General features: G+C 39.9%; 1 protein-coding gene across 1 annotated transcript in view; it reads left to right on the top strand.

Moving 5' to 3' along the window:
• Window positions 1-730: 730 nt before the first annotated feature.
• LOC124550709 (centrosomal protein of 131 kDa-like) overlaps window positions 731-17,685 on the top strand; it is a 113,803-nt gene continuing 96,848 nt past the window's right edge. Inside the window, exons 1-2 of the mRNA XM_047125465.1 lie at window positions 731-824; window positions 1,003-1,944. Of these exons, the coding sequence (XP_046981421.1) occupies window positions 731-824; window positions 1,003-1,944 (1,036 nt within the window). The remainder of the gene's footprint in view (window positions 825-1,002; window positions 1,945-17,685) is intronic.

The raw sequence follows: 17,685 nt of genomic DNA, 5'->3' as shown, positions 1-17,685 counted from the left end.
TCCCATGAATTCATATTGCTTGATATTCTTATAATTATGTGTTCAACATCTATCTGCACTGTTCCAGGATTTACTTTTCTCAGTTATTGAAAGATAGATACTGCTGTTCATTGTTAATGTTTCTGTTTTTGATAAATATTAATCTATTCTATATACAGAAAATTCCACAGCAACTTTTCAAGCATCTCTGCAAAATTCACGTTAATTTCAGATGATCCTGGTATATTTTAGCAGAAATCAATCTCTGAACTTTGTCTGAGTGTAACAGACTTCCATAGTTTTGCTGACATGAAATATTTCTTAAATGGTAATAGGACATGGATGAAATGTATGAATATTTTTGGGTTTTGTGCTGCAGTCTCACTGATACTGTCGAAAATTTTGTTTTATCCCAATTTGCACATGACAACTTCAGGACGATGAGGAGCTCAGTCTTTGAAGCATGCCTGATGTACACCATACTTTCCTATTACCTAAAGTGAATTACTTTTGTAGAATACTTAACTGTTGTTAAAATACAAGTGCAGCTGCAATATTGTTGGCTATTTTTTGTCAGTACCATTGTTGCCTTAAACTGCCTCCATTATATTTTACAACAGCTTACAATAGGCACATCACAATTGCATTTCAAAAGCAGAAAACTTCATGTCACTCCACAGAAGTTTGCTGCTTTGATCGGTTACTCATAGTAGCAATCTGTAGTGCACGTAAGGCACACATCATAACCACAATGACACCTGTAGAGTTCTACCCAGACATGAGTCAAAAGTTGGCATTTTCAACAGAACCCATGGGACTGCAGTGTAATAACTCAGGACAGTTTGGTTTGTTTAACAATTCCTGCTGAAAAGATTTCATTGTCCAAATAAAACCATTGTTCCATGAACTGCTAACTGTCCAGATTATTTTATTATAAAATTTATCTTCACTTTAATACATAAATTGTGTTTTATTTGTGTGCAGTGCAGTACAAAGTTCAATTGTTGCTTTTTAATTTTGCAGTGAAACTGTTGCTGGAAGCACCACATTCCACAGTCATAAAAAGCAAGGAATATGGTTTACACTCACATTATAGTTTAGGCCAAGATACTGTGAAAAGGCAGTTGATAACCAAGATTTTTATGCCTCTCTCCTTTCTGTGGATTATGCATGTAATGCCACCTACAAGCAGAAAATCACAGACTGAAATAAATCCCTCAAAATCAGTCCTCTGTGATGAGGAATGTCATCTACATTATTTAAAAAATGGAAATATTAACCATATTTCATGTGCGGATTGTAATGACAACCTACAGGAGGCATCAACCCAAGAATATGCTGTACTGTTATCACAAGATGAACCCCCTGTGCAGTGGCATTCTTCTTCAGACTCTAATGCTGATGCTCTGGGAAACAACATACAACAGGCTTCTTATGGAACCAGATCCAAGATGAAAGAAGTGGATATGCACTCTTCATATCTGCAGATCTTCAGTGGACACCAAGACAATAATTTGGATGCTTCTCCTGTATGTTGCTGTGAATCACACACAGAAATACAGTATGCAAAAACACATACTAATATGCACTGCTCAGGGCTTAATATATATAAACACCAAGAAGAACCTACTTGTAATGACCAAGAAGGAACCTTTCTGCAATTGAAGAACGTTGAAAATTTGTGTCACTTTTTAGATCTGCCCAACAGAGATCACGAGAAAGAATTTTCTCAAGTATGTGACAATGCTGTTGGAAATAGTAGCAATAATTTAAAAACTGTAGTAATATTTCAATCTTCTGAATGCTCCCTATATGACAATGCTGCTTGCCTTCAGATCAACAAACACAAGAATCCTGGAACTGCTTCAGGAGTTTGCAGTGTGGAACAATCAGAAAATATAAATTCTAATTTGGAAGACACACCGTTTGACATCTCAGTTCAAACATCAGCATCAAATCTTACTGGTAAGCATTGTTTTCTTTTGTGATTAAGGATTTTTCTGTTGTTATCTGTTGTTGTAGTTCATTAGGGCCATGAACAATAATCCGTGGCATAATGCAAATGGTTGAAACTCGACAGTTATTCAATTAGTTCCCAATTGTGTATATCACAAAGCTATTTTTCCACATTGGCTGCACTTTGCCATAATTTATTATTCTATTTGTCCTAAACAAGTTTCAGATAAAGAATAATAATTTATGACATTGGACAACCAAAGTGTAAATACGCTTTTGTGTTAAAAAATCTTCTTTTCTCAGACTCACATCATCAGTACATTTCCTTTATCTTTCTTAATAGCACATCCTGTTGTTAATGTAGCTGTTTGTCGTTTGCAGTACTGCTGGTGTTGTAGTACAGTTTGCATGTGCTACTTTTGTGGTTTCCCCATTGTCAGGACTCTGTGAAACTTTATTGTCAAACACAAATTTACTGAAAGGTACCAAACATAACAGTAAACTAAATTATTGTTATTGATAATATTTCAGTAGTTAGAGTGGCTAATATTAAGATTTTTCAAATTTTTACAGTTGTTTCACTACTTATTTATGAAAATTTGTTGCATATACAGTAACAACAAGGTGTTATATTTAAAGGTGAAACATTTATGGGGATACTTAGCAGCACATATAAGTGGATTTGTATATAACAAATGTGGAATATTTGCAATAGTGCTGGAAACTATAATTTGGGGTGTTTGTATGCAATGTCGTACAACTAAAGAGGAAAATTGGAAAAATTAATTTTTTTTGATGTGCCAGTTATTTTACATTTCATAGAAATACTTTGAGTGCAACCAGTTCATTAATTCCTAATCCTAAATTGAATATTAGAGTGTCCAAGCCTGATTCAAAAGCATAATCTGTAGACAAACCCAAAGTCATGAGCAGGGCACTGAATAAACACCAAGAACACAAACCAGCAAATCAAAGTCCAAAGCAGGGTCATTATCCTTACAGCAAATAGGTGAGAATAAAAAGAGCTCATAAATATACTACAGCAGACTGGTCGGTGGTCATTTGCTTAGCTCCATGCTGCTGTCTGCTTGGCCCATGTTACTATATGATCGTGCCTTTGATAGTGCGGGACAGATACTAACTGTAGTGCTTCAGATTCACTACTGATTCCCTCTACTGACAGGGATATTAAATCTAGCCCCCTTCCAAAATTGGCATGTAGGAATGAAAATGTCCTGGGCAATGGTGTCTGCAGGGGAGGGGGATGGAACGGTAGAATCACTGCCAGCGGATCAAAGACTACTGGCTCATGGCCAACTCCATAAGCAAACCCGGCTGTTCATGGGTTGGACTGATACATTATGAGGAAGCCCTGGAAGTCATCTTCAGTTGCCGACATCTGCAAGGCATTTCCCATCTGAGTCTTGAAACGTGTACCATCTGCTCAGCCTTTGCAGTGTAGACAGGTTGGAAAGGGGAGGTGGTCAGATGGTTGATGCTATTAGAGTGATAGAATGCTGTGAACTGAGTTGACATAAATTGGGACCCATTGCACAACACCAGGTTGCAAGGTGCTCCCTGATGACAAAAATCCTCTCAAGGGCACAAATGGTAGCATCTACAGATGAGAAGATCTTACTGATCCATACACTGTGCATCCCTAGTCTAGCTGCAATTGTGTGAAAGCCCTATAAAACTGGAGCAGAGACACGCTGTCTGCTTTTCAAGACCTTGGCCTGAAACATTTTAAGATTTTCAACACCTTCTGGGTCCTAGCTTTCAGTTAGATCCCTGATGATGGGATAAGGCTGACCACAGGTGTTTACAGGACCAGCCCCATACCCAGACTGTATTCTGAGGCTGGAGAACTGCCATTCACTGTCTGGCAGCAACTCCTCATGGTGCACCAGGCATGTAACTTCCTTGCTACTCCCAATTCACCACCTTACCATACTACTGCTCATCCATCACTTGAACACCCGTGAGCAACAAGGCTTTTTGGATTCTGTGTGCAGCAAGTGATGAAATCACAGCAAGTAAAACACCAAATCCAGGGTTTTAGCTGCCTGTCACCTTGGTTACTCCAGAGGGCCTGAATAATTTTAGTGCATTATTTGAGAGGCATAAGTTTTTAATAAATTGTTCTATGATATTGTAACTGGGCATCACAATTTTGCAGCTGTGTTTAGATATGAGTCTAAACAGGGAGACTCCATTGGTTGCTCTGTTCTTTTCCCTGATCATGTCCTCAAGATCTGCCTGCCTGAAGACTTTACTGTCTTTGATGTGAAATTATACTTGATCTTGCAGGCACCAGAGCAGATGAGATTTGTTACAAGTGCTAAATTTCCTTGTCTCTTCTGGCTCCCTGAGTGCCCTTCACTTTTGACAAAGCTTGTACTCACCAGATAAAGTTATCCAGAATATCCGGGATCTGTCCTCCACCGATGAAGACTGGGGAAGGATGTGTCTTTCTGGTGGATGCTAGGTCACGTGGATATTACTGGGAACAAAAGAGCAGATTTGGCAGCCAACGATGTGTAACACGATGATCCTGATACTTCAATGTGCCATCCCCCTACATGCTATTGCCTCACTGTTGAGCTGCAGACCGATGCAAAGACGGGAAGAAGAGTGGCTGGAAGTGATGGATAATAAGCTGCATCCAGTGATATGTACAACACAACCATGGTGTGCCTTCTTCCTGTCACAGATGCAGGATGATGTGCTCCTTATTCATCTTTGCATAGGCCACACCCTTATAAAGCATGTTTTCTTGCTCCAGCGAGAGGATCCTCCAGTGTGTTGTGTTTATGGCTTGTAGATCACAGTGCACCAAATTTTCCTAGACTGTGTCTTTATTTTCAGACCATAGTCCAGCTGCCCATTTACTAACAGATTTGCCCTCTATTTTAAATGGTGATCAAGTGAATGTTGCTTACATTTTAAGGTTTTGTGATTTGTCTGACATGTTCCTTAAAAAGTTAGGGCAACATTTTTAATATGTTATCAGAGTGGCTGGTTCATGCACTTTTTGTAAGTGATCAGCCAGCCACATAATCCTGTGAATCTATTTTAGTTTTACTTAGTTTTCCTTGACAATTTTAAAACACCTGAACAATTTTAATACTATTTTCCATTATGTGAACTAGTATGACTGTGCAATTGATCTTGGGTGAACTGGGCTGAAAAAAGGGTCTAGATTGCAATAATATTTTATTAATGACCGGTTTTGACTTCTTGTAGCAAATGAGTACCAAATGGGTGCTGCTGGTGGCTCCTCAGATGCTCATACGGCAACACGATCTTTACTGCAGTCAGATGGTGCTTATTTTCTAAGGTGACATCTATATGAAATTGAAACCAGTCACTAATAAAATATCATTGTGGTCTGGCTTGTTGTTTCACTCCATTTGTATCACCAGATCACTGTTACTCCTCTGGGCCACGTTCTTCAAATTTATGAGACTGGGGGCTAATGCTATCTCACCTCCGATTGCCTTTATTTCTTTTCTCACATTTTCTTTGTTTTGACCACATTCATTTCTATTAATTCCATATGGGCTCTTACAACCTTGTTTTTGAGTGCTCCGCGTTCTCGCTTCCCGAGCACGGGGTCCTGGGTTCGATTCCCGGCGGGGTCAGGAATTTTCCTGTCTCGAGATGACTGGGTGTTGTTGTGTCGTCTTCATCATCATCATTCATTCCCATTACGGTCGGAGGAAGGCAACGGCAAACCACCTCCATTAGGACCTTGCCTAGTAAGGCAGTGCGGGTCTCCCGCATCGTTCCCCTACGCTCTGTAAAGATGCATGGGACTTCATTTCATTTTCCAACTTGCAAACACACACACACACACACACACACACACACACACACACACACACACACACACACATACACACGGATGGTATCAGGGGTGGTGTAGGATGGCATATGTGCAACAAACAGAAGGTTTGAGAGGGTGTTCACCACCAGCAACCATAGAGCACATTGAAAATGATGTGGACTCTCTCCATAGGTGATTGGGATGAGGCTATGGTGAGAAGCATTGAGCTGGAAATGCTTGATTGAGGGAGTAGGCATGGCAGGACCAGCACACATTGATGCTGGGCCAATAAACATGCTGACTGGCCAATGCCTCAAGTGCATCATCTCCCAATGTGATGCATGAAGGAAATGGAGGATACAGGACTGAAGTGGATGCAGAATGATGACATGGCAGTCAGGGACCCCTGTGGCCAGTGTTAAGATGCCCTGCATGGTACTAAGCATGTAGCACAGTGCAAAATAATTTTGAAAAGCTGGGTTAGCCTGGTAGGAAATGAGCTCTGGCCACCGTTTTTGGACTGCTGACAAAACCTTGCTCTGGACTATGTTGCTACATGACATGACGCCAAGCTGACCTTATGCATTGTTGGTGGGAATTCGTCCAAAGTTATTTGCAGCTGTGGACCCAGGGCAAAACAATTTCCTGATGATGAAATTCTGTTTCACAGCCAAGAAGGACAGACAGGACATCTGCATTGATTTATTGGGCATTAAGATAAAAATTGATTTCATAATGTTACCCACTCAAAAGCGGTGCCCAGAGCTGCAGGCTCTGCACCATCTTCACCAGGAGCTTAGACCAACACCTGAACAAGGATATTTAGGGTTTGTGCTCAGTCAACAAGTGAAATTTGTTACCACACAAATATACATTAAACTACTCGACTCCATAAATGATCAGTAAACATTCTTTCTTAGTCAGGGAATAATTGAACTGCACAGCATTTAATGTGTTAGAGATGAAAGCAGTTGAGTGCACTAATCCATATGACAAATTCTGTGACAAAACGCCTTCACTGCCATTTCTGAATGCATCCATCACCAATGGCAATGGCATACTAGGCATATAATGCATTAGACACAGAGCCACCTTGAGACCATCTTTAAGTTGCTGGAAAGTCTGTTGACAGGCAGCCAACCATACAAATTTGACACCCTTCTTCCACAACTAATTGAGGGTGTGAGTGATCTGCACCACTTGAGGAATAAACTTGGTATAATACATTATTTTCCTTAGAAATGCCTGCAACTGTTGAAGGTTGGTTGCCACTGGTGTCTTCACGATCATATCAACATGGTTGCATGTGGATGTGATACCTTTATAACTAAGAATACACTCCATATGGTTCACATTGAGTACAAAGAAACTGCTCTTTTCCATTTGTCAGTGCAAACCATTTTCTGGAACTATTGAAAAAGAAATTCAAGATTCTTGTGACATTTCATGTGCATCACCTCTGTAGTGGTAAAATGACTAGTAGTTGAGACAGTGTTGAATATCTTGAATCCACTGTTCCAAATATTTTTGGAAAATGGTTAGTCCACTCTCAGCCCCAAACAGCATGCAGTTATACCCATACCTGTAAAACCCAAATCGCATATTTAAAATTAGCAACTGCCATGAAGCCTCAACATGTGGCTGTTAAAAGGCACACATCCTTTCAATAAATTTGTTACCTTGAGCTAGTTTAGCCAATAAATCCTCTTGGTGAAGCAGTGGGTATAGATCAGTGTTAGAGTGTGAGTTAACCATGAACTTAAAATCATCACAAATATGTAATGAGCCATTCACTATTTTAATGACCATCATAGGTGTCACCCCTTGACTGCTGGAAACTGGAGACCTTGGTCCTGAAGGCATACAAGTTCTACCTGAACAGCCTCACAAACTACAAAGAGAAGTGGGTGAGTCTGCCAAAGTTTAGGCACTGCTGAAGGCTTTGTAGAAATGTGGACTGTAAAGTTATCAGCACACCCAACATCAGTTTGAAACTCTCCATGTACAACATGCACAGAACATAAAGACCAGAGAAAGGCACTTTGACTGACACTAAATGAGCTTGGTTCTCCATTACAAATCCAAAACTAGTCAAGGCATCTGAGCTGAAAATGTTAGCAGCAGTAGGTGAGTGCACAACTAAGAAGATTAATCAGAATTGAGCATTTTTTTACTTAGCTGCCAGCAACAGTACTCTGAGCAGAGGAATGGATCTGCAGCAGTAAGACAGGGCATGGTGCCAGAACTGTCACAAAAGATGTGAGCAAAGCCTGTGAATGTGTCCTCCTTGATTAAAGACAAGGCTATGCTGGTGTCTAGCTGCCTGCAACTCCATGGACTGGCAGAACAGCATCAAAGTGAAAGTGAGTTTCCATGGTGGCAAGGAAACTGCCAGTTCTGCAGCTGTGACTTTATGTATTGCAGCATTGCCATCATGCTGCTGCTGAGCTTGTGGGAAGTGGGTCACTTGTTGACAGCTGACACCAAGGTCACTGCACTAACTGCAGACCCAGCAATTTGCTGCACAATGCAGACATTGGCATCTGTTATGCTCGCTGCTGGATTCTGGACAGAACTGAAGGTTCACTGACATGAGTGACATATGTTGCAACACTGAGGAGGGAGGGCGTTACTGGTCCACTGGAACATCACGAATAAGGTCTTGCGATGCAGAGGAAGGAGCAGAATCAGCAACATACTTAAGTCTCTCACAAAACATCACCAATCTGGATGTCTGTGAACTTGTATGAAACTTAAGGGCAGAAGTACAAGATGCTGAGTCAGAATCATCAGTTAACAGGTACTCACATTGATGACTAATAACATGGGAAACCTAAGTGCCATTTGCAAAAAGCTGCTGAGCTCCCAAAACAACCTCAAAAGATTAAACAATCTGAAGTACTTCACCAAGGCTAGGATCAGACGTACCTAATCTTTTTTAGTGACCAACCTGTCAGAGGTAAGGTGCACAAGCACTTTTCGAATCAATAATTTTGCATAGGACACTTTCAAGTTCTGACATGTGAAATTACACTTGCAGGTGAGACCCTGCAAGTCAGTAGCTCAAGCTGCATACAACTGTCTATATTGTTTATGACACTGATTAAACTGGAGTTGAACCACGACAAGGTCCAACTGTTGATTGTAGTGTTTAGTTAACAGAATACGGAGGTCTTGGAAAGACAATTCACTAGGATCCAAAAAGGATTTCAATTTTTGCATCATATCATATCAAAGACTACTAGAAACAAAAGTAAAGCACTGCTCACTGTATAGGATGCAGCAGATGGTGGTGGGGGTGTAGCCACTGCCACCAACTGATGTGTTTGTTGCTACTGAGGTACAAGCTGGAGAATCACTGCCTGCTGCTCTCTGTGTCACTGTTCTTGAACTGCAGACTATTGCTCTTGAAAGTGCTGCTGCAGCAGTGATGATGGTTGCTGCCAAAATTCCATAAACTTGGGTCCACAACACAGGAATTGTAGGTGATTATGTTGCCATAAACATGATAAGGTAAGAACTCATCATTACTAAAGTGCCTAGGCCTGATACAAAAGTGTAATCTGTAGACAAAGCCAATGTTGTCAAGAGCAGAGCACTGAATAAACACCAAGAACACAAGCCAGAAGTCGAAGTCCAAAGCAGGGTTGTTTTTACAGCAGCTTGGTGAGAACTGAAAGAGGTCATAGTGCATACTATAAAAACACTGGCCTGCAGTCTCTCGCTTAGCTCTGTGCTGCCATTGTTGGGTCAGGCCACATAACACTGTGACCATGCTTCTGGTGGCACTAGGCAGATGCTAATTGTAGTGCCTCACATCCTCTATTGACATCCTCTGCTGTTGGGATATTAAAAATACATTTCCAGTGACAGTTGAAACCTTATTTTTTTCTATGCATGGAGTCCTCTATATACACTCCTGGAAATGGAAAAAAGAACACATTGACACCGGTGTGTCAGACCCACCATACTTGCTCCGGACACTGCGAGAGGGCTGTACAAGCAATGATCACACGCACGGCACAGCGGACACACCAGGAACCGCGGTGTTGGCCGTCGAATGGCGCTAGCTGCGCAGCATTTGTGCACCACCACCGTCAGTGTCAGCCAGTTTGCCGTGGCATACGGAGCTCCATCGCAGTCTTTAACACTGGTAGCATGCCGCGACAGCGTGGACGTGAACCGTATGTGCAGTTGAAGGACTTTGAGCGAGGGCGTATAGTGGGCATGCGGGAGGCCGGGTGGACGTACCGCCGAATTGCTCAACACGTGGGGCGTGAGGTCTCCACAGTACATTGATGTTGTCGCCAGTGGTCGGCGGAAGGTGCACGTGCCCGTCGACCTGGGACCGGACCGCAGCGACGCACGGATGCACGCCAAGACCGTAGGATCCTACGCAGTGCCGTAGGGGACCGCACCGCCACTTCCCAGCAAATTAGGGACACTGTTGCTCCTGGGGTATCGGCGAGGACCATTCGCAACCGTCTCCATGAAGCTGGGCTACGGTCCCGCACACCGTTAGGCCGTCTTCCGCTCACGCCCCAACATCGTGCAGCCCGCCTCCAGTGGTGTCGCGACAGGCGTGAATGGAGGGACGAATGGAGACGTGTCGTCTTCAGTGATGAGAGTCGCTTCTGCCTTGGTGCCAATGATAGTCGTATGCGTGTTTGGCGCCGTGCAGGTGAGCGCCACAATCAGGACTGCATACGACCGAGGCACACAGGGCCAACACCCGGCATCATGGTGTGGGGAGCGATCTCCTACACTGGCCGTACACCACTGGTGATCGTCGAGGGGACACTGAATAGTGCACGGTACATCCAAACCGTCATCGAACCCATCGTTCTACCATTCCTAGACCGGCAAGGGAACTTGCTGTTCCAACAGGACAATGCAGGTCCGCCTGTATCCCGTGCCACCCAACGTGCTCTAGAAGGTGTAAGTCAACTACCCTGGCCAGCAAGATCTCCGGATCTGTCCCCCATTGAGTATGTTTGGGACTGGATGAAGCGTCGTCTCACGCGGTCAGCACGTCCAGCACGAACGCTGGTCCAACTGAGGCGCCAGGTGGAAATGGCATGGCAAGCCGTTCCACAGGACTACATCCAGCATCTCTACGATCGTCTCCATGGGAGAATAGCAGCCTGCATTGCTGCGAAAGGTGGATATACACTGTACTAGTGCCGACATTGTGCATGCTCTGTTGCCTGTGTCTATGTGCCTGTGGTTCTGTCAGTGTGATCATGTGATGTATCTGATCCCAGGAATGTGTCAATAAAGTTTCCCCTTCCTGGGACAATGAATTCACGGTGTTCTTATTTCAATTTCCAGGAGTGTATATTAAGGAAAAAATTTGACAGGATTATTATTTCTAATGATTTATCACAATTTCCTTATTCCAGTTTAGGAATTAGTACACTGCATGGGAAACTGACGAGATATCAGTGCTCATGGAGTTAATCTCAATTAGAGTGAGGCCTGATGGGGAGACCAATAATTCAAGATGTAATTCTAAACAATGATATTAAGCATTTTAACTGCTCACTTTGTAGAATCATTTCTAATCATAATATAGGTTCATAACAGTATCTTGGTTATTGTAGTTCAGCTATTGAGCAAGGATATTGTAATCCAGGTTACGGCAGCCAGAGTGGCCCTTATTGTTATTTAAAAAACTCTTTTTATGAGACCACACACCACTCAGTGCCTCTACAGTCTGGTAACCTGTTTAAGTTGCTTTCTGCCTTGATACAATTAGTTACATTCCTTACAGTGTATCTCATAAATATACTGATAGTAAACAAAACATTATTTATTTTGATGTATAACAATTATTAAATACATAATAAACTATAATTAAGATACCGAGATCTCTTCACAATTTTTAGAATGGTGGACTGTTGATTGAAAATGATCAGTGTGGATAAATGTAAAAATTATTATTGTCATTACCAAAACAGAGCAGTCAAAATCCAATTTTTATGGGTCGACTGGAATGTTATTGTCAGGTCAACTATTACTTGCATAAATTTTGACTTGAGAGGCAAAATAGAAATTGTGATGATCTTGCCTCCATTTCAAACCCTACAGCATTCTGGCAAGTCGGAGGGTTTATGTATGACTAATTTAATGTTCACTGGCTTATGTTGGTGTCTAGAGGAAAGTCATATATTTGTTTAAGCACCCAATTAATGGTTCTGTTACCTCCTTAATAATTATTAAGTGCAGGAAGGATTATGGTCACTGGCATAAATAAAAATGGTCTAAACACTATCAGATTATTGTTTGGATGATTGCTGGCAGTTGATTCAGGGCAGGGGACCATTAATGTCTAGAAATAAAAAAAATTGTTTAACCCTTAGTTTGGTGAAAGAAACACACTAACAGATACAGTCACTTTTTATTCTAAGTGTGTTAAGACCAACTCATCATATTACTGTTCAAGGTTAAAGTTCCTGAAGCTAATTCTCATAAAATTCACAAGTCAAAATTCAGTTCACCAAGCTAATCATCATAAGATTTTTAAGAGTCCCAGTGATATTCTTTTCAGAGTTGGGAGTCCAAAAAGCTAGCTGTTGAAAAATTTGCAGCTCAGACAATGTTGCAGCTCGAAGTTAGAGTCCATGACACTAACTGTATACAAATTCACAAGTCAAAATGCGATCAGCTAAAATATTTAAGTTCATCAATCTAGCTGTCTAAATATTTGCATGTCCCTACGTGTAGTTGCTCATAGTTACTTTCTACAAAACTAACTGTTGAAATTTTCTAATTTTTTGGAACTTCTGCACAAATTTTTAAAGTCCATGAAACCATTGCTCAAAAAATTTCAGTGATTTTAAATGGCAATCAACCCTCCAACTAATCAGCCATAAATCCACTCAGAGCCAACTCTTAAAGCAAATTGTCCACAGCCATTGTAGCCACCACCCTTAAATAGACACAATGTGTTGTTGCAAAATTCTCAAATTTACATTTAACTTACTGCTACTACACATATTACATATGAATTAAGAGCTAATTTCACCAGCTTTCCTGTGGTGCCATTAATTTTTTTGCTCCTTAGTTTCCTTGTTATTTACATGTTAATGAATGAGGTAGTACATTTACATTTATTTGTTATTAATTATTACTAAACATAATGAAAGTTACATGTTTACAAGTAGCTACAATAATACACTGTCTCATAGTGTTTGCTACATTCGGTGATTTGTGATTCAGATACATTTTTTACTTCTTGAAATTAACATTTCTGGCTCATAATTCAAAATGTATTACATTAATAAGAATTCTGAAACTGTGTTTCAAAAGAGTTATTCAAGCACTGTCTATGGCACTTGGTTCCTTCAAATCACTGAAAGCATTTAGAAATTATAAAATTTCTTATGTTGATAAGTGTTTTCATATACAATATCTTTATTACTATTCTGCCTATTGAGTGGACATTTAGATACATTTTCTAGTCTCATTTTTATCTTTCATTTGGTGGTATTGCCTAACTTGCTACTGTAACGGTTTAGATTTTGTGCATTTTGTTGCCATGAAATGAATTTTTCGCCTCTGACTCTGCATTTTGATGGCACCTCACCTTGCAAGTGTTCTATAACTATGAAGCACATAGGAAAAAATACAAGAAATGATTACCCTCAGAAATATTTTATCAGTGTGTGGTTCTATTGATGATTCATCTATGAGCACTGTTGGAAATGAATACCATTTGTCTTGGAGATCTGATCTTAAGGAAGGGGGCTGCTTAAGAAAACCTAATTTAACCAACTGTTGAGTGTTGTTCATTTCTGTGACTCCCTTACAAGCTGGATTAATAGAAGTGATAGAGAATATTCAAAGAAGAGGTGCACATTTTATCAAAAGTTTGTTTAGCTGGCATGAAACTTGTCACAAAAATGTTAAAAAAAAAGTCCAATGCTAATAGCCTTACTTTCAAAATCCTGAGAGTCCATGTTCTGATATGATTAGGAAATATATTATTTCCTCCATGACTCATTTAATGGCCATGAGGGAAAAGGTGGAGAAATTTGTACATATACAGAACCATGCTGACAATCCTTCTAATGTACCATCCAGAAATGGAACAGAACAAAGTGATTTGGTACATTGTGTGCCTTTTGCCACTCAGTGTACAGTGTCTTGTGGAATACACAAATAGACTTAGAACATAGTAAAAGTCTGGTCATGAGACTGTGAGCAATGATAGGCCTCTCAAGAGCATTCACCAATCGATCGATTCACAGTCATGCTTTCCAGGATTCAGGACAGGAGCTGAGCTCGCCACTAAATGCGTCCAATCATTTGATGTTTAAGATATGATTTCTGTTCACTTTAGCATCTTCTGCAATGAAACAGTCAGCTGTTTTATGAGCATAAGGACATAAATAAGCATCATGAACATCATGTCTGCAATTTGCAATCACAGTTCCCAATGGGAAAATACATGGAAATATTTGTATACACATATGCTCCATAAACAACACTACATTGTCCAAAGACATCTCCGAGGGGGAATACATCTGTTATTACTTTCCAATATTGATGAGGACTCATCTGTAGACAAAAAAGTGCACAGTCCAGTATTCATGTTGGCATGCCCATTCCAAATACTCAATTCTGTATGATCAGTGAATGGTAGACATTGTTCTGGTTTCTCCTAATACCTGTCTCCTCCATGAAATCTTCTTCTGCAGTCAGTACTCACTGATGTCACTCTTTCAGTGGCTGCAACACAGGAGCAGACTATAGCTAAGATGGGGTCATAGTTCTATTCCTTATGTCATTCATCCATTCATTCATTCATTTGCTATGCTCTGTGTATGAGGTGTGATCAAAAAGTTATGGGAACTCTGGTTTTTCGTTGCTTTCTTTAGATTACTTCACCGCAAAGAGTGCATAACTTCCATGTACCAGGTAGTATTCCTTATTGATTGTGTGATCATTAGGCATGGAGTCATGATGCGCTGTCCTATTGTAATTGAAGAAAACAGTGAGAAGAATCTTCACATGTGTTCAAACTTGTTGAATTGTTTTTCGCCTTGACTCTTCAGGCAGCTTCCATTGGGATGACTTGGCCTTGGTTTCGACATCATACCTGTGTGCCGATGTTTCATAACATCTCATAACTTCTTTAGAAGTTCTGCATTGTTGTCAGCTCAATTCAGCAATTTCTGAATGATGTCTATATGTTGTTTTTGATTGAAATTCAACATTTTCAGAACAAACTTTGCTGCTACATGTCTTATGCCCAGGCATCCCAAGAAACTGCTTGACATGAGCCAAAGGGTAAGCCAACATCATCAGCAACCTCTCTGATGGTGATTCAGCCATTTTCCAGAATCATTTCTCCTACACTGTCATCAGTAATTGACCTGCTAGGGTGTCTTGGGCGGTCATCATCTTCAATGTCTTCTCAGCCCTCCATGAAATGTTTATATCAAGCTCTTGTCTCACTCATAGTAGATTTTCTGAAACCCGCAGTCAACATTTTGAATGCAATGTTGCACTTTGTTCCATTTTTCTAGCAAAATTTAATGTAAATTTTTTGATCCATCTTTTTCAAAAGTAAAAATTTGTTGAGCAGTTGAAAACACATATAACCTTTTCAACTGTCAACAATAAACTAAATATTCAAAACAGCTGAAAATGCAAACATATGTTAGGAATCTGTGCTCCAAAAAGATAATAAAAAAAGAAAAAAAGAAAAAGAAATTGAGAACTGAATGCATAAATCTCACAAAATTAAAAAATTCCTGTTACTTTTTGACCACTACTCATGATGTACCGTCAAGAAGGAGAACCTATACGGATGTAGTATGAGCCATTGTATATATTAACAAAAGAGAAACAGCTCCTAGGAACTAAGTATCTGCTCTGTATTAACAGGACCTGATCACTGTACTGGTTAATATTATTTGTGCTTAGATCAGCAAAATGTATCATAATAAATTTGCAGTAGAACTGCCACACTTATTGCTTCCTCATTTTATGTAATATATGTCTAGTGAACTACACCTTTAACAACAAAAGTATGTTATTTGAATGTTGTGGTTACCCTCTATCTTTAAAATGAAAATGAAATGAGACTTGAATTTATTTAATAGTGTCTTTAACTTTGCCTCCAATCCTGAGCCTTAAAATTCAAATGATTTAAGTTATTATAGTTTACCTCAGGTGATGCACTGCTGAAGCCCTAAAGCAGAAATCTCCTGAGAAGTTTAATTTATCAATATAAAAATGATAACTGGGATCCTATAATTCACATCCTCTAAACAAATGTGCTGCTAAATGAAGAATACTAAATCACAAAACAAAGAGTAAATAATTTTCTCAGCATCTTGCAGTAATTTAAGAACTGTACACTGCAATAATTGCTGAAAACAAAATGAAAATATTTTCATCTAAGTTCCATAGTGTATGATAAACCACTGATAACCAAATTAAAAACATATACTTTTCCAATATTATTACAAGCACAGTACTGCTTAGTCATAATTTTTTTTTTAACTATCAGTGTTAACTGCAATAGTTCTCATGGCACAAATTTGTCAATCACTCCAGAACAAATAGGAAGCAATGACTGACTGTACAAGACTGAATTTAGTCTGGTTTTTGGCAATCATCTGCAGGTTGTAATTTCCAAGCCTCCACTGCTTCACATTAGACATGCAGGTACTGCATTGCCCAAAACTCAGTACTGGGTGGTGGCTCAGAAATTTGTTTCTGATTACATGAAACGTTTTCTTTTTTTTTTCAAAATTACTAGTAAAAGCATTTTCCCCAATTGCCACCCTTTTACCACCATTCAGCAACAGTTTCAAATTAATATTCTCCTAGGCTGGTATTTGAAATTACTATTTTAGTTGGAAATAAAAAGATGTATGTGTCTGGACTGTTGCAGTGTATATTTTCAAATGCTAATAATCAGTTTGCATCATCCTTGACTGAGACTGAGCAAAGTGGCAGAGTAAGTAAAGCACTGGAGCAGCGGTATTTTAATCCCTTTCTGGCCACCCAGATTTAAGTTTACTGTATTTACCTAAATCAGTTGGCAGATCCCAGGACAATTCCCTTGTAAAGCACATGACTGACTTCCTCCCACATCTTTGGCTATCGTAAGCTTGTGCTCCAACTCTGATGACCTCATTGTCAGTCAGGTGCTATACCCAAATCTTCTTACATTCTGGTGTCCTTGACTGAAATTTCTGCATGCTGGCCTTGTGTTTAGAAAGTATTGTCACAGCCTACAAACAACAGAAATGTGAACATTTCTTATCTTACCAGCTCTACTAGAATTTTGTTTGCCTCTAACCTGCCTATGATCCTTGATTTAAACTCATCTGCGCAGTATAATCACGAGGTCATTGACCATATTGGCTATCTCTACTGTGTTTTCTGAGTTCCACTTTGGCAGCTTCCATCTTAGGTTTGTTGTTGTCTACTATGTTATGATGATGCAATCAAATTCAAGTAAATTGTAATGCTGCTGATTTATATGTGATGGTTTTGTGCAGTTCCACAGTGGTAATACTACATTCAGTTTTCCTTTAAATTGCTTTATGCTTTCCTGAGTTATTGAAATTTTGCAATTTTCTCCCCTAGTTTACGGATATCTGTGTTCAACCTCACAACTGCCATGTCTGCTGGAAATGTATAACAATAATGGACATTTCTGGATGGAGCAAAATGTAAAATAAAGGAAACGCAATCACTCATCTATAGCAGACCATTGCATGGCGCACAGAATCGTATAACAGGAAAAATCAGTCATCATTTACACTAGCTTTTGAGCTCTTACTCTTTTTCCAGCAAAAGTACTCACATTCATAAACACAACCACACAGACACCAAAACATGCATTCCCATGGCCATGGCATTGAGTCTCCCATGACCACAGGAGTATGCATTTGGTT

Source organism: Schistocerca americana, chromosome 1, assembly GCF_021461395.2.
Source record: "Schistocerca americana isolate TAMUIC-IGC-003095 chromosome 1, iqSchAmer2.1, whole genome shotgun sequence".
NCBI classification, from domain to species: domain Eukaryota; kingdom Metazoa; phylum Arthropoda; class Insecta; order Orthoptera; family Acrididae; genus Schistocerca; species Schistocerca americana.
This window is presented reverse-complemented; position numbering and strand designations above follow the sequence as displayed.